Here is a 24,904-nt window from a genome sequence, read left to right as displayed (position 1 = left end):
TCCCACAAGATGCCCCTCATATACTTCTCTGATCTTTTTGCTACCAGTGTTGGTACCCTAAAAACCAATAGAAAATAAACTGGCAGAGGCCACATTTAAAAGATCAGAGGCAGGGGAAGGTAGTGGGTCAAGAAAGATAGAACTGTGACCAGTGATGGAAAGTATAGGGATGGAGAATGTCCATAAGAAAGTGCATAGTCTTTTGAAATGGGATATTGGGATATAGCAGCTATCAGCTATGAGACCTGGATACCTGTACATGCCCAGCATTCTGGTGTCAGACATGATACTTACTGGGTATGACACCAGATTCTTCATGGACACTTCTAGATGTACCATATAGCATTAACACTTTTAAGCCATGTTTGGGAGTTCTTATAATAACCAGTTATTATAAAAAAAGCCTGATTTGGCATTTGGTAAAAAGGCCTAAAAAGCACTTTCTCACCAAAAAAAGCCTGTTTAGTAAAAGCCAAAAATTTGGGCTTATTGCTTATTATGTTTTTGATAAGCCCTTTTTAAAAAAGAAGCCCATTTACATTTTGGAAAAGCCCTTTTTAGAATGTCATGCCAAATGCTAAATTGTGCTTATCTTAATAAGCACTTATCTCTAAGTGAGGTTTACATTTCCTCAACAAACCCAGACCAACGCATTTCAAAACTTCAACCTGATGGCAAGTTCTCAACTAAGTCCTTTAGAGCCTTGGTTACGGAATCCTCCAACTCTAATTTTCCCCACAAGAGGGTCTGGTGCGCCAACATTCCCTCTAGAGTCTTTTTCTTTGTTTGGGAGTCCTGTCTCCACAAAATCAACATGTGTGACTTGGTTCAGAAGAAGAATAAAGGAAGATTGTTGATCTCCCCCCATGCTTGCCCTTTATGTCTGAAAGAGGTTGAATCCACTGATCACCTCTTTCTTCACTGCCCAGAAAACAGGAAACTCTGGTACTACTTCCTTAATCTTGTAGGGTACAGCTGTGTATTTGCTAGTAGTTTAATTGATTTCGTAGGCAATGGAGGGGCAGTGGTCTTGCAAGTAGGGGGAAAATTTATTGGTGCACAATTGCCCAAACAGTGTTATGGTGTGTTTGGGAAGAAAGAAACAATTGCCTCTTTGAAAGCAAAACCAGAGCTATTGAAGATTTACTCTCCCACATTACTTTCTTGGGCAATCTATAGGTCTCTATCTTTGCAGAGTTCAAAGGCTTATCTCTGAATGTTTTACGAAGAGATTTGGGGGAAATCCTGTTCTCCTCACCAGGACCTCTAGCATGTCAATTACTATTCCTGCAAGGTTGGTTTCAGAGCTGACTTTAAATTTTGATGGAAGCGCTTTAGGAAACCCTGGAGTTGTTGGAATTGGTGGAGTTTTTAGAGGGAGGGAGGAAAGCATTATGTGGGCATACAGTTGACCAATCAGGGTGTCTGATTCTTCAAAAGCAGAAATCCTGACTGCACTCACAGGTCTTCGAATTGCTAAAGAGAAGGGCTGATCTGCTCTAACTCTAAAAGGAGACTCTGCAAACACAATAAGATGGTTAGGGGAGGGAGGCCCTTGGAGACTAGCTCACTACTTGGCTGAGGCCAGACATTCTGAACACCATGACTGTAAATCTAATCTGGATTCCCAGAGAATTAAATTCTAAAGTGATGGTTTAGCTAAATCGGTTACCTTTAGGGAAACTATGTACAGTGAAAGAAATCTGCCTCCGTAATTTCCTTTTGTTGGTTTAGCTGTAGTATGTACATCTCCTCATGTATCTTTCTCCTTTTTTAATATAATCAGTTTACTTTTTCTTTGTCAAAAAACCTGTTTACAAACAAAAAGCACTCCCAAACAATGCCTTAAAGTCTCTACATGATAGAAACTTAATTAAATCTGGAAATACTGAGAAATGACATTTAGCTTTGAAGCTAGACATAAATGCATTATATGGGCATTTTACATGGGATACCTATACCTGTATCCATTTCTGGGATTTTAGAAAACAGAAAAGCTGTTTCCCTGTTTCCTGTATCCATGTCCAAGTCCATATCCAAATCAAGGCATTGTAGTATAGTAGAGCCTTGGGTTGTAGGAAGCTTAAATGAGAGGATACCAAAAAAAAGGGCAAGAGGCAGAAATGGGTAAGAAATGAGTTGTGAGCTGGTGGTGTCTGTGGAGATGACTTCTGGCTGGCTTTGGTTGTTGCTGCAGCAGTTGATTTTATCCATCGGGTATGTTGGGGGTTGTTTGGCGGCTTTTTTTTTGAATCAGTAACAGAAAACTTTCATTAATTAAGAAAAAAGTTTAAATACAAAGGTGGAGGGAGGTAAACTCTCTTACCTCACCCCCAAAAGGAAAATTACAGTGTAGCCCAAAACAAATGATTTCTTCCCACCCCCTGTTTAGCCAAAGCATCTGCAAATGAATTGGCACATCTTTTAACCCACTGGACACACACATCCATTCCTTGAGTTAACCACTTGAATTGCCCTTATTCATTAATACATGTCCATAACCCATCATTTGCCTTCTCTATCCAGCCATTCACCACTTGCGAATCTCCTTCAGTAATCAACCTGTTTATATTCAGCTTCTTAGCCCTTTTCACTCCCTCCAGCAGAGCCAGAATTTCTGCTCTCAGTGAATCCCTAACTCCAATTGGTTCTGAAAAAAGAGCTATTACTGAACCTGCCTCTGATCTGAAAATACCATCAACCCCAGATGGCCCTGGATTTCCTTCACTGCTCCCATCAAAGTTGAGTTTGATAAAACCTTCCATCGGGGGGTGCCACAAAGGATGAACATTGGTTCTGCTTGGCACTGAGACTACTATGTCCTGCCAATTGTTCACAATGGTCTCTGTTGGAACATCATCAAGTAGGTTCGTTGTCTTTACCCATTGTGCTACCCTCAAAGTAATCACTTCTATAATTGTATCCCTGCTTCATTCTTTTTCAGCGAATATCCTTTGGTTCCTTTCCTCCCAAATTGTCTAACAAACCGCTGCCTTGGTGCACCTCCACAAGATTTTTCCCCTCTTTTTGATCCGGCTACCTATAAAGTATATGAAAAGGCTTTGAATGCTTGACGGGGGAGTCCACCTGCAACCAAATAAAGAGAGAAACAACTCCCAAATAGATGAAATAAAAGGGCAGGATATAAGTAAGTGAGAGCAAGGCTTTCCATTGGCTTTGCAAAGGGTAGACCAGTTCGGGGACAAGCACCAAAAAGGCTTCTTTCTTTGAAGTTGATCCCAAGTATTAATTATTTTCAAAGCTATTTCCTAGCAAAGTGCTCCGACCCTAGGTGGAACCGATCTTCCTCACACTTCTTTAGAAGGAAAGGGAATGGCAGGAGCAAGAGAGGGTTGAGTTAGGGCATTGAAAAAAAGGCACAATTGAAAGAGTTAGAAGAGGAAAGTATCCAAATCCAGGAATCCCCCTTTGTCGATTCTAAGAAGATCTTTTGGAGTATCTGAACCAAGGACCATACCAACTCCAACTCTGAATCTCTAATACCTCATCTAAAATCCAAATCCCAATTAAGCTCGGGCCATGTACCCACAGATGGGACTAATGATGAGGCAATCAAGTTTTTGTACCTAGAAAGGGAGAATAGAGAAGGGAATTGGCTTTTAAGTGCTGCCTCCCCCACCCACACATGTTCCCAGAGCTCAAGTTATACCTGACAAAAGGTAGAAAACAAGGAAGAATAGCATGGAATGCTTTCCAAGGTGCTGTTGTAGGTTCTCTGGCCGAAATTCCTGCGTCCCAGCCATCTCTCGTCACCCCATGTATGCTCTTAATCACCTTTGTCCACAATTTATCTTGATCCACCAGAAACCTCCATAACCATTTTCCCAACAAGGCCGTATTCCTCTTCTGAATGTTCTCGATTCCTAGACCCCTAGCTTCTTGCTTCTAATCACCATTTCCCATCTCATCCTATGATCCCTCTTTTCCTCTCTCAGCTCCCATAAGAAATCCCTCACTACCTTCTCTAACCTTCTACAAATCCCCACAGGCATCCTAAAAACCGAAAGGAAGTAGACTGGCAGATTGGCCAAAGTTGATTTGATCAGGGTAATTCTTCCACCCGTCGAGAGATAATTACTTTTCCAGGAGGCAAGCCTTTTTGAGAACCTATCCACCACCGGGTTGCCCCCCGAGGTAAACCCAGAATTGTTGCACATTCATATATCTCTTCATCATCCATGTTGATACCTGCCACACAAGTCTTATTGAAGTTGACTTTCGATTTGTCATTTTCTCAAAGACTAATCACCTCCCTCATATCCCTATGACTAGGCTCTTTTGTCTTCACTTTGAATCTGGGATGACCTTTGAGGTTCTTTTTTGTTTGGTTAACTTCGCTGCCCGTATAGTGCTTGTAAACCATTTTACTTTCTTAATCCATTTTGGTTTATTGTAAAAAAATAATAAAAAATTCAAATGGTTGAAAGGTTTTCTTCCTTGGTCTCCTTGCCCCCACTTGGTTTTACTTTTTCATGGGGTAGGGAGTGGGTGTGGGGAATTACTTACATAGAGAACAAACTACAGAGCTACCTTACTAGGGGTATATGTAATTGATGGACTACTTAGAGTCTGAAACTATTAACTCCTGAATAGTTTATGCAGGTCTCTAGTTGTGAATACCAAGGCCTGACATTCAAGTGTCCCAAAAAGTGATGTTTTGATAGTTTTCTCCTGGGGAAAATTGGAAAAATCTTTAAGAAAGCTTAGTGAAGTTATCCTTAATTTATGACAAATTTGAATTTCCTAGATAGGTAGATCAAGTAGTAAGTTTTTGAATTTTGCTGAACATGGGTAGAATTTTTCTTCCTCTCTTGTGAAATGATTCTATTCCAATTGTAAGGATCACTTCATATTGGTTGCTTCAAAACATGTATTTAAGCATTCAATCTGGAGACATTTTGGAGGAGCATTGATGGGTTTTGGGAGATCGTCATGATCAACTTATAGACCTTTTCCCCCCACCTAGTTGATGGTTAATTCTTTCATTTCTTCTTTGATTGGTCAATCACCATTGCATCCTACCATGGTTATTCTATGTAATTTTCAGCTAAGCAGTGATTCAAATCTCTGAGTTTAAGTGAATAGATGTTCCACTCGAAATTGATTACATTATATTTCTATTATTAATATTTTGATGCCTCTGAACTTAGGCCCGACATAACAAAGCAATCCCAAGGGACACCTGGTCTCAACTACTGGAATTTGCGAGGGTAAGAATTTGTACTACATGATATTGGATAATTGTGTGGCTCACATGCATGCATGGAGCATAAATATGCATTATTGTCCATATGTATTTAGGTATTCACTAGCATTCCTGATTTGTAGATTGGTTTCATAATGTGCATTCTGTATGTGTGATTATGTCCTTCACTCCTTGATTCATGTTTTCTATGTGCTTTCCCACTGTAGCCATCTTGGCATATATATATGGTATGCAAATTTAGTTTCTTTGCCAGTTTGGTCACAGCTACTGACCCTGAAGAGATCTATACCTGCTTCTATCCACTCTCTTTTGTATTGCTAAACATGGAAACTTCTTCCATATCTATCAAGCCACAAGTGCTTACTTTTGAACAGTTACATAGCTCATTAGTGGCTGGGCAATAGATGCTTTCAATCCTTAAAAAAAAGGCTCTTTCATTATGGTGCTTGATAACACCAGAACTTTCCCTTTTTGTCTCATTAAGTATCAAGTTATCTAGGTAATCTCCTTTTTTTTGTTTATTTTTTTCCATAGTATTCTTGGGATTAAGGCTGAGTTGAGTTGAGTTTCTTCTTAGTATTATGACTTCTTGGAATGCGACATTCCAACATCTAAATTTCTCTGTATGTTGTATGGTCTGTGTAAAATGATTTTTTTATTGTTGCTTGTAAAAAAACTTTTTTGATAATAAAGAAAGCCTTTGTTTGAATAAAAAGAGGAAACGCATCTAAGACAACCATCCACTGACTCAGAACCTAACTTAAGAAGAAGGAAATTAAATTATTTAAAAAAAAAAAAAGAAGAGACCACCATCACCAAAGACAACCACCCCACCAACAGCCAACCAATGCTAACCAACAGAGCCCAGCAGCTAGGAAACATGACAAAATCAGATTTGTTTCCTTCCATTCTCTTCACTAACCTCCCTCCACCATTCACAAGCTTATGAAGCTCTATTGAATGCAGCTCAACCCCTAATGTTGCAGCTAAACTCCCATTTCGTCTGAGCCAAATTCAGTGTTCCCAGTAAGATTTGCCAAACAAGACACACAAAGAATGAGAAATTAAATTGACTACTTATCACCTAAGTTATCCTTCATAACCCCCTAGCCCAATACCTCCCTCATGTTATCTGGACTCCAAGATCAGCTAATCAATTGGCTGACAACCTATCAATATTTGGGGCACAAAGAAACATGTATTGGGGCATAATACCAATTTGATAAGATGTAATGGGGTCAGCAAAGATTACATTTTGTGCAAGGGGTGCGAACCACAAAACCTGTAATGATTTTTTTTCAAAGTAATAAAATTATACTGTTATTGATAAAGAAAAATCTTTGTTGGCAAAAGAAAACTTGGTCTCTTTTTGAACAGAGTATTGGGATGTTTCAAAGTTTGACACTTGCATGTGTGATTGGTTGGATCCATAATAACATGATTGGTGGATGCTGACTTCAAACATATTACTGATGTTCATAATGCTTTAGTCAATGCAGACAGTAGATCCTGCTCTGTCAAACTATGATGCAGAAGGTGCTTGGCCCTACCTTATAGATGAATTTGTTGAATATTTGATTGAGAATGGCATTGTCCAAAAGAGCAGCTGAAAGGAGGGAATTAAAGATGGATTATTGGAGTTAATGGTGTATTGTATACTAGTCTTTTGAGTGTTTTGTCTCTGCTTTCTCTGCTTATATTCTGGTTTTACCATGAAAGTGAAAAGAAACACATAAGCCCCATCTATAACCTTTCAGCCAATTAATTCACTCCGAGTGTAGCCAATATGATTATTGATAAGATGTTACATATATTTATGTTAATAAGTGACAAGAACATGATGAGTGACGAAGGCACAATGGTGAAGTTATATGGTCAAGGCATCGGAACTTGGTGCTCTAAAGCAATCTTCTTTTAGCAGAGTTGCCACCGATCCAGCTCTGATATTTTGCTTTCTCTATAAGGTTCTATCTTGTTCTCCAAACTCGTGAAACAATGGAGTCCATTTAAATTTTCTCCAGTGCTTATACCGGCTCTATTGCACTCAAAATCTACAAATACTTCGAATTCCTTATGTACGATCAGATTGGTCATGTTGCTGTCGATATGCAATTTGCATGCAAAAATTTTAATGCAGCTTTGAAATTCTTAAAAAGTTGCATACCCTTTGCAATTCCCAACAAATTGTTATTTTTGCTTATAGGCACATATTTTAAGAAAATTTTCCATGAAAATTTATTAATTTATCATGATATAACTAGGATGTGAGAGGCTCGAGGTGCTTTGTTAACTTAAATTTCTGAGCCTGAGGCTTTTTGGAGCAAGTTAGTTTAGTGAAAGATGGTAAAGTGAATAATAGTGTTGTTGTTGTCCAAGTTTCTCTCTAAATAAGTGAAGGGTCCTTTTAAAGGTCAGAGCAAAGCTGAATCAGGATTCAAAAAAGTATGTTCGAACTGCATTAATCACATTTTGGTTAAGTTTAATCATTTCAATTTAGGGGTGTTCCTCAAACATGTGTGTGTGTGTTGAGTTTTAATAACGAAAGTCCTATTATCTGGTTTGGGAAAATATTGATTTGGGGTTTGTTTCTCAACTGGTGTGGGTCCTAGAATGCTTATACTTGCCTTGGCTTCATAATTTCATAATGTTAGGAGACAGGATTAACTGAATTCAATAACTGTTTAGCAAGCCGTGGAACTAATGCTAATGACCCACGGCCAATAGGCCCAAAACCATTCAACCTATGAATAATTTATGATTGGAACCATCATGTTCAGCTAATCTGAATTATAATTTTAGTCTATTTATTTTTCCCTATTCAATCTCTCTCCACTTGCATGTCACAAGGCGTAGATTCTTGACATGCCAATCATGAGGGGTACCTTTTAGAAAGGTGAAGGGGAGTTTTAAAGCCATTTATACATACATACATGCTATAAATCGTATATAAAATATTACTTGCACTGATTTGTATTTTATAAAATATTAAAATATTAAAAAAATAATTGTAAGATATTATACCAATTGATCTAACTGAGCGGTGGCTTAGTTGGTAGTTAGTTTGTTCCGGCAGATGTGTGGATTTGAGTCTCGCAACCGCCGACTTTAAATGAGAATTATTAGTATGCTGATGTGCTATTCTCATTCTCAAAAAGAAAAAATCAATTATCATCCCTATCGGTGATATATGATTAAATACTAAGGCCCCGTTTTTGGTAAGTTATTTACAATTACCTATGTTCTTTTATTTTCCAAGTAAAAATGGAAATGAGCATTTTAGCCATAAAAATCTATTATTAAAAGAGAGCATTTTTGTCCTATCCATGTGTTGGAAACTTTTCTACCTGGTGGGAAAGTTAGTTATCCACCTAGAAGATGATGGGTATCACTTAGATACTTACCCATCTCAAACTTTCCTTGGTCCCCACATTAATCTGAAAAAAAAAAAAAACATGAGATTTTTGGTCAATTGGAACCAAAATCCCATTGACCAAATTCCCCCCTCTCAAAATCCAAAAAAAGAATGCCCCCCCAAATGTATAAGATATTATACTCTACAGATTGGTAGAAGATATTAATACTATATATTGTGTATACACTACAATTTTGGGGCCGACCATAAGGCTTGCTTAGCCAGGGCTCGGTTTGCATTGTGTGCGGACTTGATACAAGCCCGGGGCAGGTGGGTCATAAGTTGAAATTGTCCAAATCGAGAAGCCTGACTTGTATAGATCTTCTTGCCCAATGTATAACTACGATGCATTGTGAGGTTGGTGTGAATCACGTTGTATAAGGAGCAAACCAGAATATCTAAGAGACAAGGGGTTTTAATTGTTCTGTTCACTCCCATAAATCTTAGCTCCACCGTACAATTGGGGTAGGTGCCAACTCGGAATTGATGCCAATTCATGAGCGGGTATGAGTGTAATAGGTGGAACTGTTTTAAATTTTGAATTGTTGTAGGATTGCAGTTCAATTCAGAATTATGAGGTGAAGTGTAGTCAACTTATCCCTATGATTGATTAATTTATTCCTTAGCGTGTGTTTGAAAATGATGCAAATAAGTGTGAATGCAAATATGTAGTGTAAAACGGTTCATATAAATTGCAAAGTTGGGTTAGTTTTGCACTGACCAATTTACCTTCTTACTAAATAGACTTTTAGCTATAATGGATGCAAACATAAATTCTAATAAAACATATGCATTTTTTTTATCAAAAACCCATTTAAATGCAAATTTACTTATTTTTCATTGATGTACTTTTACAGCTTATTACTAATGTAAATATGCATTAATGTGTCATATGTCAATACATAAATATAATATTGTCAAACACAGGCAAAAATGAACCAGAATGTAAATTTACCCTCAACCAAAATTTACACTCCATTTGCATTGTTTCCAAACGCATCTATCGCGCCTCACACCAAACTCGCAGTACATAGCAGCCGTGCATTGGGAGCATCTTCAGTAATTAAGTAATTAATGTTATAATTCAACCGAAGATGCACGGCTGCGATGCGCTGTAATGGCGCGCTTGGAGGAACAAATCCGATCTCAGCATCCATTAGTCGATGTTAATAATAGTGGGTCCCGAGCGACGAGCGTGAAATATAAGCCACAGTCAACTTGCGCCTCGCGAGTACGAAAGGTTCTTTTAAGAGCAATATCGACCATCGTTAAGATTACTTGCACAAGTGCTGTCTACCGTTTGATCTATTTGAAATTCGAGTTGATAACGATGTATATCATGTGCATTTCATTTGGTTTTGTGTTTATACATGTACAGTATCATTGTCTCTCATTCACAATCCTTTTCAGTTTTCACCCAGTATCCACAGAAAAGAGTTGCAATGAAAGCTTTCCCTCCGTATTCCGTAACCAGCTTTCCCACGTTTTCTCGTATTTTCATCTATCCATTTTTCCGCCATTTGGTCTGAGCTTCAGGTACCAGTATGAGCCTTTCTACTCTGAGACTCGATTTAAATCCTATTTCATCTCCTCGGAGTAGCTTTCATGGCGGAAAGAGCAGAAACCATAGGCCTTTTTTGCTGTCCCCATGCGCTTCTAGGACCTCCCGGAAGCTCATAGCATGCTCTGCAAAGGCTGCGGCTTCTTCCTCCCCGTTGGGAGCGGCTGAGCAGACCGGATACGGTTTGGACCGAGTTAAATCGCTGAGTCAGGTTTCGGGCGTGCTGGGTTGCCAGTGGGGTGATGAAGGCAAAGGGAAGCTCGTTGATATCTTGGCTGGGCATTTCGACATTGTTGCTCGCTGTCAGGTATAAATCCTTTTTTCTCAAATATTTGTAGAATTTTTAATTGTTTCTACGCAGTGTTCGTGTTGGATTTATGGTTTCTTTAGATAGTGAATATTCAATTTCCATTTTCCATAGTGTAAATTGGTGGGGATTTCTTTCTTGTTCTTATCCTCCATCTCTTCTTCTTCTTCATTGCTTCATCTTATTGCTCTCTTTCTTATGTAGATTGTGGTTGGTGTTATTTCTAAGGTGTAGTTGACACTTGATGGAATCAAATAGTGTACGAAGAATTGATCTTCGATGTAAATCAGTCTGCTCTTCAATAGAAGCTGCATGCTATTTTCTTATGTGGGCTTGATCTTTCTTTTGGGATTGAAATTACTACCACCTAAATTTAATTAGGACTGAAGTCACTGAACTAGAAATAAGACACAGTATTCCAGTCTACCACCTGTAGTGAATTTGTATTCAGCTAATAGTTTGGAAAATGAGAAGTATAATATTTGCTCACTTGTTGCTTCGTGTCTTGATGCCTAAATAATTGGTATCATTGATGACACTTGTTCAGGTTGTGTAGAAGGGAGGTGGGTTGTTGGAGCCCCGTGGTGAAATTTTGTTTTGCCGCAGACAAGCATGGTTTCCATATGCCCCCATCTTATGAAAAAGACGTGAAAGGAGTGAGAAGATTGAAATTTTGTAGAAACATAGCCAATTTTGATTAGCTTGTTCTAAGAGGAATGGGGGGTTGCCGATGATGATTTCTTATTGTTTTTCTTCTCTCTCTCTCTCTCTCTGGGTCTAAAATTGATGAACTACTATGCTGTGATTTGAGATTGGTCTTTATTTTTGTTGGCTTCATACTGAAATCTAGGTTGATCTGGATAGGATTTGGCTCTATATTTATATTGAGGCTTGCTTTTGTGTATCTCTGATCCTCGCTTTGATTAGAGATGCGGGCATAATGTGTCACAGAAACTAGCCTAATTGCCAACAAAGGTCGCAGAAGTTAACCAGAAGCCTAATTGCCAACAAGGCAATTAAGCTAGTTTCCCTCATGAGATATGATAAGCTATTGTACACCTGATATTGGTACCCCCCTCCCCTAAAAAAGAGAGATTCTTATAAGTTAGAGGTTCTTATAAATAGTTGTTATGAAAGCTAAAGGTATAGGTTTTAAGTTAGAGATTCTTATAAATAGTTGTTATGAAAGTTAAAGTTAGTCCTAGCTGTAAGACAGGAATTGTGTGGGGGAGAGATAAGAGATTTTGTTTCTCACTGACTGTGTACTGTGATTTATACTCTTTGTATCTACTTTTTCTTTCTCTATTATTGAAATTTCTGCAGTTACCGATAAAAAAAATGTTAGTTAGTTCTTTGAGAGATTTCTCAATCTTCTAATGTGGATTCAAGAGTTTTCTTCTCTTTTTCTTATAAAACTCTATTGTCTTGGCAGTGCTGATTGGCATGTAAAACCATAGGACTAACCTAGAATTTGATTTTCTATTTTATAGAACTATGCTTAGGCAATGCCTTGGTAAATAGGCCCTCCATTATTGATTGTTGCCTAGAATTGTCTATATGCCTTCAACTATGCTCCATGGGTTCTTTCCATGCTTCCAAGCCTTCATTAGCTTGCCATACCATTTTATAGTGTGATCAATGTATAATCCTGTGAAAACCAGTTCCATTTAATCAAAAGTTAAATTTTGTCTAAAGCCTTTGTTTTTCTTGATGTCAGGGTGGAGCAAATGCTGGACATACCATATATAATTCTGAGGGAAAGAAGTTTGCTCTTCACCTTGTTCCTTCTGGAATCCTCAATGAGGAAACCCTCTGTATTATTGGAAATGGAGTTGTTGTGCACCTACCGGGATTATTTAAAGAAATTGATGGCCTTGAGTCTAATGGAATCTCTTGTAAGGGAAGGATACTGGTATCTGATCGTGCACAGTTGTTATTTGATTTCCATCAGGTAACTGATGGGCTTAGAGAATCTGAGCTCGCTAATTCCTTCATTGGGACAACTAAGAGAGGGATTGGGCCTTGTTATTCAAACAAGATGATCAGGAATGGCATAAGAGTAAGTGACTTGGAGCACATGGATACTTTTGCCCAGAAGCTTGATCTGTTATTATCAGATGCAGCTTCACAATTCAAAGGGTTTAACTATGGCCCTCACATGCTCAAAGAAGAAGTTAATCATTACAAGAGGTTTGCTGAGCGGTTAGAACCTTTCATTGCTGACACTGTCCATGTTGTGAATGAATCCATCTCCCAGAAGAAGAAAATATTGGTTGAAGGTGGTCAAGCGACAATGCTGGATATTGACTTTGGAACCTACCCATTTGTTACTTCCTCTAGCCCATCAGCAGGTGGGATATGCACAGGGCTTGGCATTGCTCCAAAAGTCCTTGGTGATCTGATAGGAGTGGTGAGTGGATTCTTTTATTTTTGAGTGATGAAACATCATACTGTCTCGTACAGTCATTTAGCATTATCTAAAGAGAAACCACATGCAGGTAAAAGCATACACTACAAGGGTTGGCTCTGGTCCTTTCCCAACAGAGATCCTGGGGAAACGTGGAGACCTTCTTAGGGTTGCTGGGAAGGAGTTTGGAACTACTACTGGTCGTCCTCGGCGTTGTGGCTGGCTTGATGTGGTTGCACTGAAATATTGCTGTATGATCAATGGTTTCTCTTCCCTCAATCTCACAAAACTTGATGTCCTGTCGGACCTCCCAGAAATTTATTTGGGAATTTCTTACAAAGAGAGGGATGGCACGCCAATCCAGTCATTCCCTGCAGACCTTCAAGTTCTTGAGCAATTGAGGGCAAGTTTTTGATCTTAAGATAAATCGAGATACACTATTTATTTATTTTGAAACATGGTTCACTTAAGCTGTGTTAGGTTTGAAGGAAAAGGTGTAGGGAAAGGAAGGGAAATGAATACAAAAACCTTGTATAGGGTTCCCCCTACCTCTCCATTCCTTTCCCTACCTTTTCCTTCAAGCCAAACACAGTCTTAATGCTTCCAGGATAGGAGGATATCTTAATATTCTGCTAATGACTTGCATCTAATTCATATTCAGGTTGAATATGAAGTGTTACCCGGGTGGCAGTGTGATATTTCTTCTGCCAGAAATTATGAAGACCTTCCGCAGGCTGCACGCAGATATGTTGAAAGGATAGAAGAACTTGTTGGTGTACCTATCCACTATATTGGGGTTGGACCCGGTCGTGATGCTCTCATATTCAAGTGATTTCTTTATCAGTCCCTGGATGACCCATAGGCGTTTATCTTGTCCTCAGAAGTGAGTGGGAGCTTCTGTTTCCCAGCTGAAATCCTCCCCTATAAACGGAGTTAATGGATGTGAATTATATTGTTTGCATCACATTCTATTGATGTTATAGTATATAAGCTCCGTCAATGGGGGTTCTTTGAACAAGTTATCTCTTATTATGTTTAAGTTTATTGAAACCCTCAATAATTTATTAGAGAAATTTTGGAGCCTGAGGTTTGTTTTCCCTTTGTTTTACAGGTCGGGAGAGATCAATCCAGAACGAGTTATCATCTCTAGATTTTTATCCTTCCCTTTCTTGATTGGGGATCAAATCTGTTGACTTCCACTAGGCCAAACTTCCATGGGAGTTGATGGTTCTGAATGAGGGTCATTGCAAAATATGGTTTTGATATGGTTTTATTCTAAAATCTGATATATTTGATGTATGGTTGGCATGTGGCATCATTGATTTTGTTTTAGGTATGGTTTGGCATCTGTTGACGTTGATATTGAGGTGGCTACTGGTTTAAGAGGTCTTCGTTAACCTCTGAAACTATGCATGGTTTTGCCATGGTTTGGGGTTTGCTATGGCAATTTGTGTATTTCAGAGCCCCTCTTTGATGGATTTGCTTTAGTGCTCAGTTGTGCTGTTGAGGGAGTTAACATTATCGATTGCATAATCTCTGTTAGTTAGATGAATGACTTTTGTGCCGTTTGCAGAGCTTGCTCAAGCTATTTTTGATGCTCATGCTTACCTTATTTTATGCAAAATTAGTCTGTTTTATATTGTTATATCTTTTTTTTTACTTGTCTTGTAATATGATTTGCCATATTGTCACGGGGCTAGTCGACAGGGCCCCATGCGGCACTCGATTGGGGTCGAGAAAATCTACAAATGCAAACAACAACACACAAAAGGAAACATGAGTGCACACAAATTAGACAAAAGGCCACTTGTATTGCATTAATCAGTGGTAAGCACAAGCACACAGTACAGTGTCGAGGGGATCTCGTGCTTAACCTTTACATGCTTATGAGCTCACTCGACTACCTATCTCCCCTCAAAGAGTACGTTAAGCTTTTGGGGGAGTGACAGAATAATACATCAAAATATTGTACATGCATACTATTATTTACATAATTGCCATTGGCATGCCCCCCTTACAAAAAGAGTACAAGGACCCAACCCAAACACTTAGATAGCGTGTTGATGGCACTGATGGTGGTTGAACCGTCACAGTCTCCTCCACTCAATTCAATCTTCGCCCTCGAAGATTCTTCCTCAGGTATTCGTCCAGTTTTTCTGCAAATAGGTCTTCTGCTAGCTCCCAGGTGTCTTTTTCTGCAGGTCCCTTCCACTTCACCAAGTACTCCCATTCTGATGTTTGGAAGGATTGGGACAACCTATGGTCGAGGATGGAGTTGAGGGATCGGTTCTTAGGTGGTTGGTAGGATGGGTGTGGGTGTTGACTTTGGTTTCGGGAGGTGTATTGGTTGTCGGCATGATAGGGTTTAAGTTGGCTTACATGAAAGACAGGGTGTACTTTTAGTTAAGGGGTAATTTGAGTTTGTAGGCTGAAGCTCCTACTTTGGCTAATATTTTGCAGGGTCCCTCATATTTTCTCACAAGCTCGGGGTGTACTCTTCGAAAGAACTTAAGGCAGTGGGTATGGAGTTTTACTAAGACTGGGTCACCTATTTGGAAGTTCTCGGGTCGTCTATCCAAATCGGCCAATTTCTTCATTCTTCTAGAGGCTTTCTCTAGGGAGGCTCGAGTGGTGTCAAGGCATTCTTTCCATTCCTTGGTGAAAGTGAAGGCTTGAGGGCTTCTTCCTTGATGGTCGTTGACGATGCTATGCGGACATCTTGGTAGTTGGCCGGTGATGACTTCAAAAGGACTTTGATTGGTGGATGAGTTCTTTTGTGAGTTGACGGAGAATTGTGTAATGTCCAGCAATCGAACCCAATTCTTCTATGTAGCTGATACAAAATGGCGGAGGTACTCTTCAAGGAGGGAGTTCATTCTCTCTGTCTGCCCATCTGACTCTGGATGGCTGTTGCTGGAGAAGTTCAAGTTCGAGCCAAGAAACTTGAATAGTTCTGTTCAGAAAGCACTAGTGAATTGGGGATCTCGATCACTAACAATGTTCTGTGGGACTCCTCAATATTTCACCATGTGCTTGAAGAAAATGTATGTCGTGTCTTCAGCTGAAAGGTGCCTTGGTGTTGGGGTAAAAGTGGCATACTTGGAAAATCTATCAACGACAACAATGATGGATGCATAGTTTCCCACTTTAGGAAAACCGCTAATGAAGTCCATGGAAATACTCTCCCAAGGTTGTGAGGGAATTAGAAGATGTTGTAGGAGTCCAAGAGGCTTGGCACGCTCAGGTTTGTCTTGCTGGCAAATCAGGCATGTTCTTGTGTATTATCGAACATCTTGCTCCATATGAGGCCAATGGTAGGCATGTTGTAGAAGTGCCAAGGTACGCTACCACCCAGGGTGTCCTGCCCATAAGTTGTCATGACATTCACGTAGAAGAGTCTTCCTCAAGTCTTCAACTCTCGGTACAAATATCCGCCTTCCCTTTGTCAAAAGAATGCCTTCTTCAACCCAAAACCGCCTAGTCTTCCCTTCACGAGTCGCTGTCAATAGGCTTTGAGCGATGGGGTCCTTCTGGAGTCCTTCCTTGATGCTCTTAATGATGTCCAGTTTGATCTAGCTTTGAGAGGGACCTTCACCTGTGGATAGTGCTGTAAGCTCGGCCTTCCTGCTAAGTGCATCAGCAACCCTGTTCATTGGCCCTGGCTTGTACTCTAGAGTCATGTCAAACTCCGCTAAGAAATCTTACCATCGAGTTTGCTTAGAGCTCAGCTTCTTCTGTGAGTGAAAATAACTAGTAGCTATGTTGTCAGTCTTGACCACGAACTTGGAGCCAAGCAGGTAGTATCGCCATGTGCGGAGGCAGTGGATGATGGCTGTCATCTCCTTCTCTTGCACAGTGTACCTCCTCTCTGTATCATTCAATTTGTGGCTTTCAAAGGCGATGGGATGTCCTTCTTGCATCAAGACCTCACCAATGGAAAAATCAGAAGCATCTGTGTGTAGCTCATACGGCTTGGTTGGATCAGGCAAGTCGATGACAGGTTTTGCTGAGACATCTCTCTTCAAGTCATCAAAAGCTGTTTGGCAACGTTCACTCCAAATCCACATACTAGTGTTCTTCAGTAAGTTGGTGAGGGCAGTGGCTCGTACTGAGAATCCAGAGATGAATCTTCGATAGTAGTTCACGAGGCCAAGGAAGGAGCGAAATTCAGTGACCCTGGTGGGCGGTGCCCAATCTTGAATGGCCTTGACTTTAGCTGGATCCATGCTGATTGTGCCTGCTCAGATTATATGTCCGAGGAATGCCACTTCTTTTGTGGCGAAAGAACATTTCTCCTTCTTAACAAATAGATTGTTGTCCCGCAAGACCTGGAAAACAGTACGGAGGTGGTCAACATGTTCCTCCAAGGTTCTACTATAAATTACAATGTCATCAATATACACAACAACAAATTGGTCTAGGTAGGGATGAAATATTCTGTTTATCAATGTACAAAAGGTGGCTGGAGCATTGGTGAGCCCAAAGGGCATGACCCGAAATTCGAAGGACCCATATCGTGTAACACAAGTTGTTTTGTGTTCATCTCCTTCAGCTATGCGCACTTGATAGTACCCCGACCTCAGGTCTGGCTTGGTGAAGTACTTGGCCTTGCTGAGCTGGTCAAAGAGGTTGGCCACCAAAGGTATGGGATATTTGTTCTTGATGGTGAGTTTGGTAGTCAATACAGAGCCGAAGAGATCCATCATGCTTCTTTTGAAACAAGACTAGTGCTCCAAAAGGGGCCTTAGAAGGCCGAATCAATCCGGCATCCAACAACTCATTCAACTGCTTTCGTAGCTCAGCCAGCTCAGGAGGAAACATTCTGTATGGCAGGCGTGCCGGTGGTTTGGTTCCAGGCTCCAACTCAATCTTGTGATCAACTTCTCTCATTGGGGGAAGCTTCTTCGGGTGGGAGGCATGACATCCTGAAATTCTTCTAGTGCCATAGCAATCGCTGGTGGGATATGCCCGATTGGTGGGTCAGGCAGGTCGGAGTCCACCAATGTGGCTAGGTAAGTGGCATGTCCTTTCCGCACTCCATCCTTGAGTTGCAATGCTGAGAGCATCTTGGGGGTGGACGTGGTCTCTGGCACAACTGGAACCATGCAAGGAGCCTGATCTTCGAATATGCACACTTTGTTGAGGAAAGGCATGGGCACCGCCTTTACTTGAGTTAAGAAGTCCATGCCGAGAACAACCTGAAAATCATCCATGGGCACGACTGAGAGGTCTATCGTCCCTTCCTAGTCACCAAGTTGCAAGACCACCCCATGAGCTACACCTTGTATGGGTTTGGCATTAGAGTTCACAGCCTTCAACCATCCGACTTCCTTGGTAGGTGCAAGTTCTACTCAGGATGCCTCCTCCATAGAGATAAAGTTGTGGGTAGCACCTATATCCACCATGGCTCTTGTGGGCTTACCATTCAAGAGAATGTCTATATACATCAGTCCCTTCGGCTTGAACTTCGGTGCTCCTTGCGGGCTCGTCTTCTTCTTCATTGCATTGAGTCTTCGTAGAGCCCCCATTCTTGTCTTCCCTAGTTCCTTCTCCTCCTCGTTATGCTCATCATCACTAAGCTTTGCAAACAAGGCATTGAGCTTCCCCCGACTAGGACAATCCTTAGTCCAATGTTTTCCCTCACAGATGAAGCATGGTGCCGGAATTGTTCTTCTCTTCACAAACTGGCCACCCCTGTATCCAGAGTCTCCTTCGGGCGCGTAGTAAGGTTTCCTATCACCTCCAACCTTCCCTATGTCTTGATAAGAGTTGGGTTTGGGGCCGTCTTTGCTTGGTCGTCTGTTGTCTACCAGTTGTTCAGCAACGGCCATGGCTGTGGCGAGGTCCTTCACACCTCGTCTCTGGAGTTCAAGCTCGGCCCATTGTTGTAGGTCGTCCATGAAGTTGAAGAGCAGGTCCTTATCTGACATGTCCGTGATCTCGAGCGATAGTGCGGAGAACTCCTTCACGTACTCATGCAATGAGCCCGTGTGTTTTAGATTTTTGAGCTTTCGACGAGCTTGGTACTCCACGTTCTCTGGATAGAACTGGCGTTTTATCTCGCTCTTGAACATGGACCAGGTATTAATGGAGTATAATCCTCGCTTCGCATCGGCACATCTCCTGTGCCACCATAACATAGCAACATCAGTAAGATACATAACAACAATACGCACCTTGGCCGCCTCCTCAACAAGTTCGGCGGCGGTGAAATATTGTTCCATTTGCCACAGGAAGTTGTCAAGCTCCCGGGCATCGTGGGTCCCTGCATATGAGGTAGGCTCGCAGACTTTGATCTTTGGAGGGGTTGGAGCAGCAGGTGTGCTGGCTGTATTGGCCATCAGCCTCTTCAGAAGGGTCACTTCGCCCTTCAAGTCTTCGAGTTGGATCTGTAGGCACTTCACCAGGTCTTCTAGTGGGTTGTCTGGCTTGTTGGAGCTATCACCGGACTGGTCCTCCAATCTTTCCACGACCGATGCTACGGTCTCAAGGTTGAGTTGAAGCTCATCCACGCGGTCACGAGTTTCTCCAACCACTGCTTCATAGCGCATGATGCGCTTGTCCATGGTCACAAGCTTGTCAACTGACTTGTCACGCTTGCTATGCTTTGGGCTGACGCCTTTGTCTTTGGGAGAGCTATCTCTAGGCTCGTCCTCATAATAAACCCGTGAGATCCTTTCCTGAATCTCCTCTTGCGTGTCACGAATCTTCATCGAGCTGGTGTTGTTGCGGGGCACGACAGTGACTCGTTGGGCTTGACAACCGCTAGTGTCAACCTAGTTCTGATACCAACTGTCACGGGGCTAGTCGACAGGGTCCCATGTGACGCTCGATTGGGGTCAACAAAGCCTATAAATGCAAACAACAACACACAAAAGGAAACATGAGTGCACACAAATTAGACAAAATGCCACTTGTATTGCATTAATCAGTGGTAAGCACAAGCACACAGTACAGTGTCGAGGGGATCTCATGCTTAAACTTTACACGCTTATGAGCTCACTCGACTACCTACCTCCCCCCAAAGAGTACGTTAAGTTTTTGGGGGAGTGACAGAATAATACATCAAAATACTGTACATGCATACTACTATTTACATAATTGCCATTGGTATACCCCCCTTACAAAAAGAGTACAAGGACCCAACCCAAACACTTAGATGGCGTGCTGATGGCGTTGATGGTGGCTGAACCGTCACAATATGGCTAAAAAAAACTGCCCATAAAATCATAGTTTGATTTCAAATAAGATGTCATATTTGTGTTAAGTTGAATTATCTTATACTATATGTATGTATGTATGTATGATATTGAATAGAATGTAATGGTGGAATATTTGGATGGGACTTGGTTGAGGATAAGGAAAATCCTTCAAATAAAATATACTATATTTAAAATAATTATAAATTAATAAATAATTTATTTTGACATGAAAACTAGTGAAGGGGCACCAACTATGCATGCGTGTGAATAAATGGTAAAGATACAAGTTAATATTATATAATTAAATTTAGATGATACATACAAAGCAAAATTTTTAAAGTTGCAGAAAAAATGTTGTTATAGTAAGATATTTTCAAAATCCTGACTGAGAATTGGGATAAAGGACTTACACCTTATACTTGAAAAAATGATTTCAAGGATAATTATGGGTTTTACTTAAGAGTATTAATTACAAGGATAATTATCTCTCTAAAGCACTCAAATTAGGGAAACTTTGATTTCATAGGAAGTTACTCTTGGAAATTTTTTGGTTGTTCATTTCTTTGGGTAAATTACATATTATCACTTTGTATTTTGGGATTGCTTAGCCCCTGAACTTTCATTTGTGACAAAGACCTCTATGAACTTTTAAATTTTAGGGATAAGTGGATTGCACTTCACCTCAGAAATCTGAAATTGCAGTCCCCTCTTAGTCTATTAGCCCCCCCCCTCTAAACCGCATCTTGCCCGTGAATTTGGCATCAATCCACAGATAGGATTCAGTCCACTCCTACAAATCTTACCTCCGCCCTAGGGGTGGATTGAACTATAAAAGCCCCTAAATTTTAACATGTCCTCATAGTATTTTATCAATTGACTTAAAAAAAGATTCTCATTTGACTATTACATGCAAACACTTTTAAATCTTTGAACTACCCTTTCCTTAATTTATAGATCATTTGGTCATTTTTCTAAGTATTTGTTCTAACTTTTTATTTATACTAGTAAATGCTGACGTTGCACGTTGAAATTTTAAATTACAATGACAATAGTTATCATCACCATTATTATTATTATTATTATTATTATTATTATTATTATTATTATTATTATTATTATTATTATTATTATTATTATTATTATTATTATGTTATTGTTATTGCTATTGTTATTGTTATTGTTATTGTTATTTTTACTGTTATTATTACTATTATTATTATTATTATTATTTGTATTCTATTTCCATCATAAATAAAAATAATTTTTATTTTAATAAATTTGTATTTAATATGATGAATATATAACATTAGAAATGTTCTCAAATGTTTTCGACAAAATTGTATAATTTTCATTTTTTGTGTTCTATCTTTTTTAAATATTTATTATTATTCAATTATGACATCACCATGAGTTTATTTGAAAATTTTGATCATGAACCCACCATCTAACAGGAAAACTGTCTTGCTTTCATATCAATTTTAAATTATATATTTCATTTACATTATATAAATAATATTTATTTATCATACTTAATTTTTATTTTATATAATTAATAGATAATATTAGATATGTGCCCAATTTTTTTATAACTTTTATATTTTTGGTTCCTTATGCCTTTTTTATTTTTTAAAAATTTATTATTTTACTATAACATCATTGGTTAATCCATTTGACCCAAACCACTAACCCACAGCCCAAACCTTCTATTATTTCATTTTCCATCATTGATAAAATTATGTATAATACTTATTTATGTTCAATATAATGAATGTATAATATTATAGATGTGTTCAATATTTTATTTTATTTCTTATAAATATATAACATCAAATATGTGCCCAAGTTGTTCTCCAATGTTTTCTTTATTTTTGTGATTTGTTTTTGTATTTTTATTTTACAAATTTTATTATTTGACTATGACATCATTTAATTTAATTTTAAGGTTTATTTTAGATTTGTAATTCTATTTTCATCGTTAATAAAAATATTTTCTTACATTTCATACTTAATTTTATTTAGTGTAATGACTATAATATTAGAGATATGCTTAATTCCTTTTTGTATTTTTATGTATTATTTATTTCAAAATTTTATTATTTAATTATGACATTATTGGTTAACCTATTTGACCCAAATGGTTAAATTGCTTATCCACCACCGGGAGGGAAGAAAATAGTTTTATTTTTATATTATTTTTTAGAATATTTATTTTTATACTTTTAAAATCAATGTTGTAGATTTAATTAATAGAATTTAATGATGAGAAAAATATAGCTTAAATATAGGATTTAATGAGAGAATATACCTTAGATATGAGACTTAATGAGAGAGAATAAGCAAATGATTTTATTTCTAATTTACTTAAATTTTGTATTCAATTTCCACCATTAATAAAAGTATTTCTTATTTATCATACTTATTCTTCTCTAATATGATGAATATATGATATTAAAGATGTTCCCAAACTTTTCTTTAATTTCCATATTTTTTTGCATTTTATCAAGTTTTAATTTTTTATTATTTAATTGTGGCAACAATGCAACATGGGTTGGCTTATTTGACCCAAAATTGTTTTTTTTTTATGTTATTAGAATTATTTATGTATGGATTTAATTAGTGGAATTTAGTAATTAAAAGAAACAAAATGCCATAATGTATGGTTAAATGAGGTTGAATGAGAATTAATAACTTAGATGGAATTTAATGAGAGGGAATTGAATGCAATGAATAATAGTATTCAAATTACATTTTTTGCCCTCATAATAGATAGGCACCCTATTTAAAAAAAGGGATATTTTAGTCTAAAAAATTCCATAAATCTTAAACCCTATTCATACTTTTTATAGTAGTAATAAAATGGGTAAAAAAGAGATAACTGCTTTGTCCTGTTCATTTTTATCGTTTTGGAATGTTGTATTTCACTTAGGGGTATCATGGGCCGGGCCGGGCTTTGCACTTATGATAAGGGCTATAGTTTAGGATCGGGCTCGACCTAGCCTGGGGTTTTGGGCCTGAAGCATAAGCCCTATCTAGGTCTATATGGGCCCGAGTCGGGTCGGGCTTGATTCCGGGCCAATATCACTCATATATAAAACATTATATATCTATATATTAAATGACATAACATGCATATAAACTTATTTTATACATTATATAATGTAAAATATTACATATAATATAAATTATACATGTCGTGTTATAATATTTATATATATATAATATATAATATAATATAAAATAACATGTATACATATGTATACATTATACACAAAATGTGTAAGTTTAAATATATGCGGGCTAGGCCCGGCTTGAAGTATTAAGCCCAAGCCCGGCCCTAAAATTTGCAGGGCTGGGCCCGAGCTAGGCCTGAACACAAAATCCAAGCCCAAGTCCATAATTTCTGGGCCGGGCTGAAATGATCACCCCTAATTTCACTCATACAAACCTTAAAAATGGCCTTTTAATAAATTATCCTTTTCTCTGACAATTTATTAATGGAGAGGGGGTAAAATGTTGGAATCTCAAAGTAAGGCTTATCACTATCCCGCAATTAGGGGTGTCCACAGCTCGGTTAACCGAACCATGGCCCTTTTTGTTAATCAAACCAGTATTACCGGTCTACTGATTCGGTTCTTCGATTTTTTTTTTATATTTATAATATATATTATATAAATATATGTATAATATTATATTATAAATAATTTAAAAATATATAATATATTTGTAAATAGATTATTATAAATATAATATAAGTATATATTTATATATAATGAATATATATTTATATAAAATACATAGAAAATATGTGATATATATTAAAAATATTTATAAAGTATACATATAAATATATATACCGGTTGGTTCAATTAACCGTTAGTTTTTTTATAGGTGCACCGAAAACTGAATCGGTCCTTCGGTTTCTCAAAAATTATGAATCGAAACCGAACCGGCTAGTTTGGTTAATCGCATTTTGCGGTTCGGTTTTCTTGGTTCGATTCAGTTTTTCGGTTTTTCATAGACACCCCTAGCCGCAATAGACTTTTATCCTTTTCTTTTCTAGTTCAGTTCCTATCTATTTTTGGAGTCTGGATCTAAGGAATTGCTCTAGATGCATGGTTGCAATAGTTGTTGGGACTAAATTTGAATTCTTATTTTTTATCGTTTTTTTTGCTTGCTTCGGGAATCCCATTCCTCAAAACCATAACCCCCAAATGATTCCAAATTTTCACAAGTTCACATTGGCACTAACAATACATTCCTACTGTGTATTGAGAATATCTCCCAATGATAAATATCAAAAGTGTTTCCAATCTACGCTGAGTTGTGCATGTGGGACACTGATGTGATTTCAATCTTCACTACAATGAGTCAGTTGGCATCTTGCCAGTTTGACTCAATCCAGATCTCCTACCCACAATAATCTTACCAAGATAATGAATGGCAACATATAAGTATAGATGTTCTCAATGTGCGGCTGATAGGAGATCCCAACACGACTTGTCCCTATTTTTCATCGTTAAACCCGCTTGGCCAGTTGATAGGTGAAAAATGTAATTAACTCTGTGAGAAGAAGAAAAATGTAAATCTGGATACGAGAGGGGTAGAATCAAAATTTATGTGTTATTTTTTGGGTAAATTAGAGACAGGTATCCTGTATTTCGGGGTAGTGACAGATAGGTACCTCAAACTTTTAATTACAACACTTGAATGCGTTAAACTTTAAAAAATATACTTAGGTCCATCTATTAGTATTCAGTCAATTAAACATTACATAATGTAATGTATTTT

General features: G+C 38.4%; 2 protein-coding genes across 3 annotated transcripts in view; both read left to right on the top strand.

Annotated features, from left to right (window-relative positions):
- LOC148844768 (uncharacterized) overlaps positions 1 to 7,173 on the top strand; it is a 37,875-nt gene extending 30,702 nt beyond the window's left edge. The window contains exons 10-11 of one of the 2 annotated variants that reach the window (XM_088954069.1): positions 5,172 to 5,231; positions 6,727 to 7,173. In XM_088954069.1, coding sequence (XP_088810195.1) covers positions 5,172 to 5,231; positions 6,727 to 6,837 — 171 coding nt within the window. In that variant the 3' untranslated portion in view covers positions 6,838 to 7,173. Of the gene's footprint in view, positions 1 to 5,171; positions 5,232 to 6,717 lie in introns of both variants that reach the window. The other variant, XM_088954068.1, reaches the window with a different exon arrangement.
- Positions 7,174 to 9,995: 2,822 nt separating this feature from the next.
- On the top strand, positions 9,996 to 14,466 carry ADSS (adenylosuccinate synthase). Its single transcript, XM_088954918.1, has 5 exons — positions 9,996 to 10,507; positions 12,225 to 12,917; positions 13,006 to 13,317; positions 13,576 to 13,797; positions 14,026 to 14,466. Exons 1-4 carry the CDS (start codon positions 10,184 to 10,186, stop codon positions 13,744 to 13,746), a joined length of 1,500 nt encoding a protein of 499 aa, XP_088811044.1. The 5' UTR covers positions 9,996 to 10,183; the 3' UTR covers positions 13,747 to 13,797; positions 14,026 to 14,466.
- The last annotated feature ends 10,438 nt before the right edge of the window (positions 14,467 to 24,904 follow it).

This window comes from Nelumbo lutea, chromosome 7 (assembly GCF_056320005.1).
Source record: "Nelumbo lutea isolate HS-2025 chromosome 7, American lotus-T2T, whole genome shotgun sequence".
Classification (NCBI taxonomy): Eukaryota; Viridiplantae; Streptophyta; class Magnoliopsida; order Proteales; family Nelumbonaceae; genus Nelumbo; species Nelumbo lutea.
This window is presented reverse-complemented; position numbering and strand designations above follow the sequence as displayed.

What these genes read in the sequence shown, in the direction of transcription:
- ADSS (XM_088954918.1), top strand. Translation starts at nt 10,184, where the DNA reads ATGAGCCTTTCTACTCTGAGACTCGATTTAAATCCTATTTCATCTCCT. An exon ending in TTGGTGATCTGATAGGAGTG is followed by an intron (nt 12,918 to 13,005) that starts GTGAGTGGATTC and finishes AACCACATGCAG; the next exon opens with GTAAAAGCATACACTACAAG. An exon ending in AAGTTCTTGAGCAATTGAGG is followed by an intron (nt 13,318 to 13,575) that starts GCAAGTTTTTGA and finishes ATTCATATTCAG; the next exon opens with GTTGAATATGAAGTGTTACC.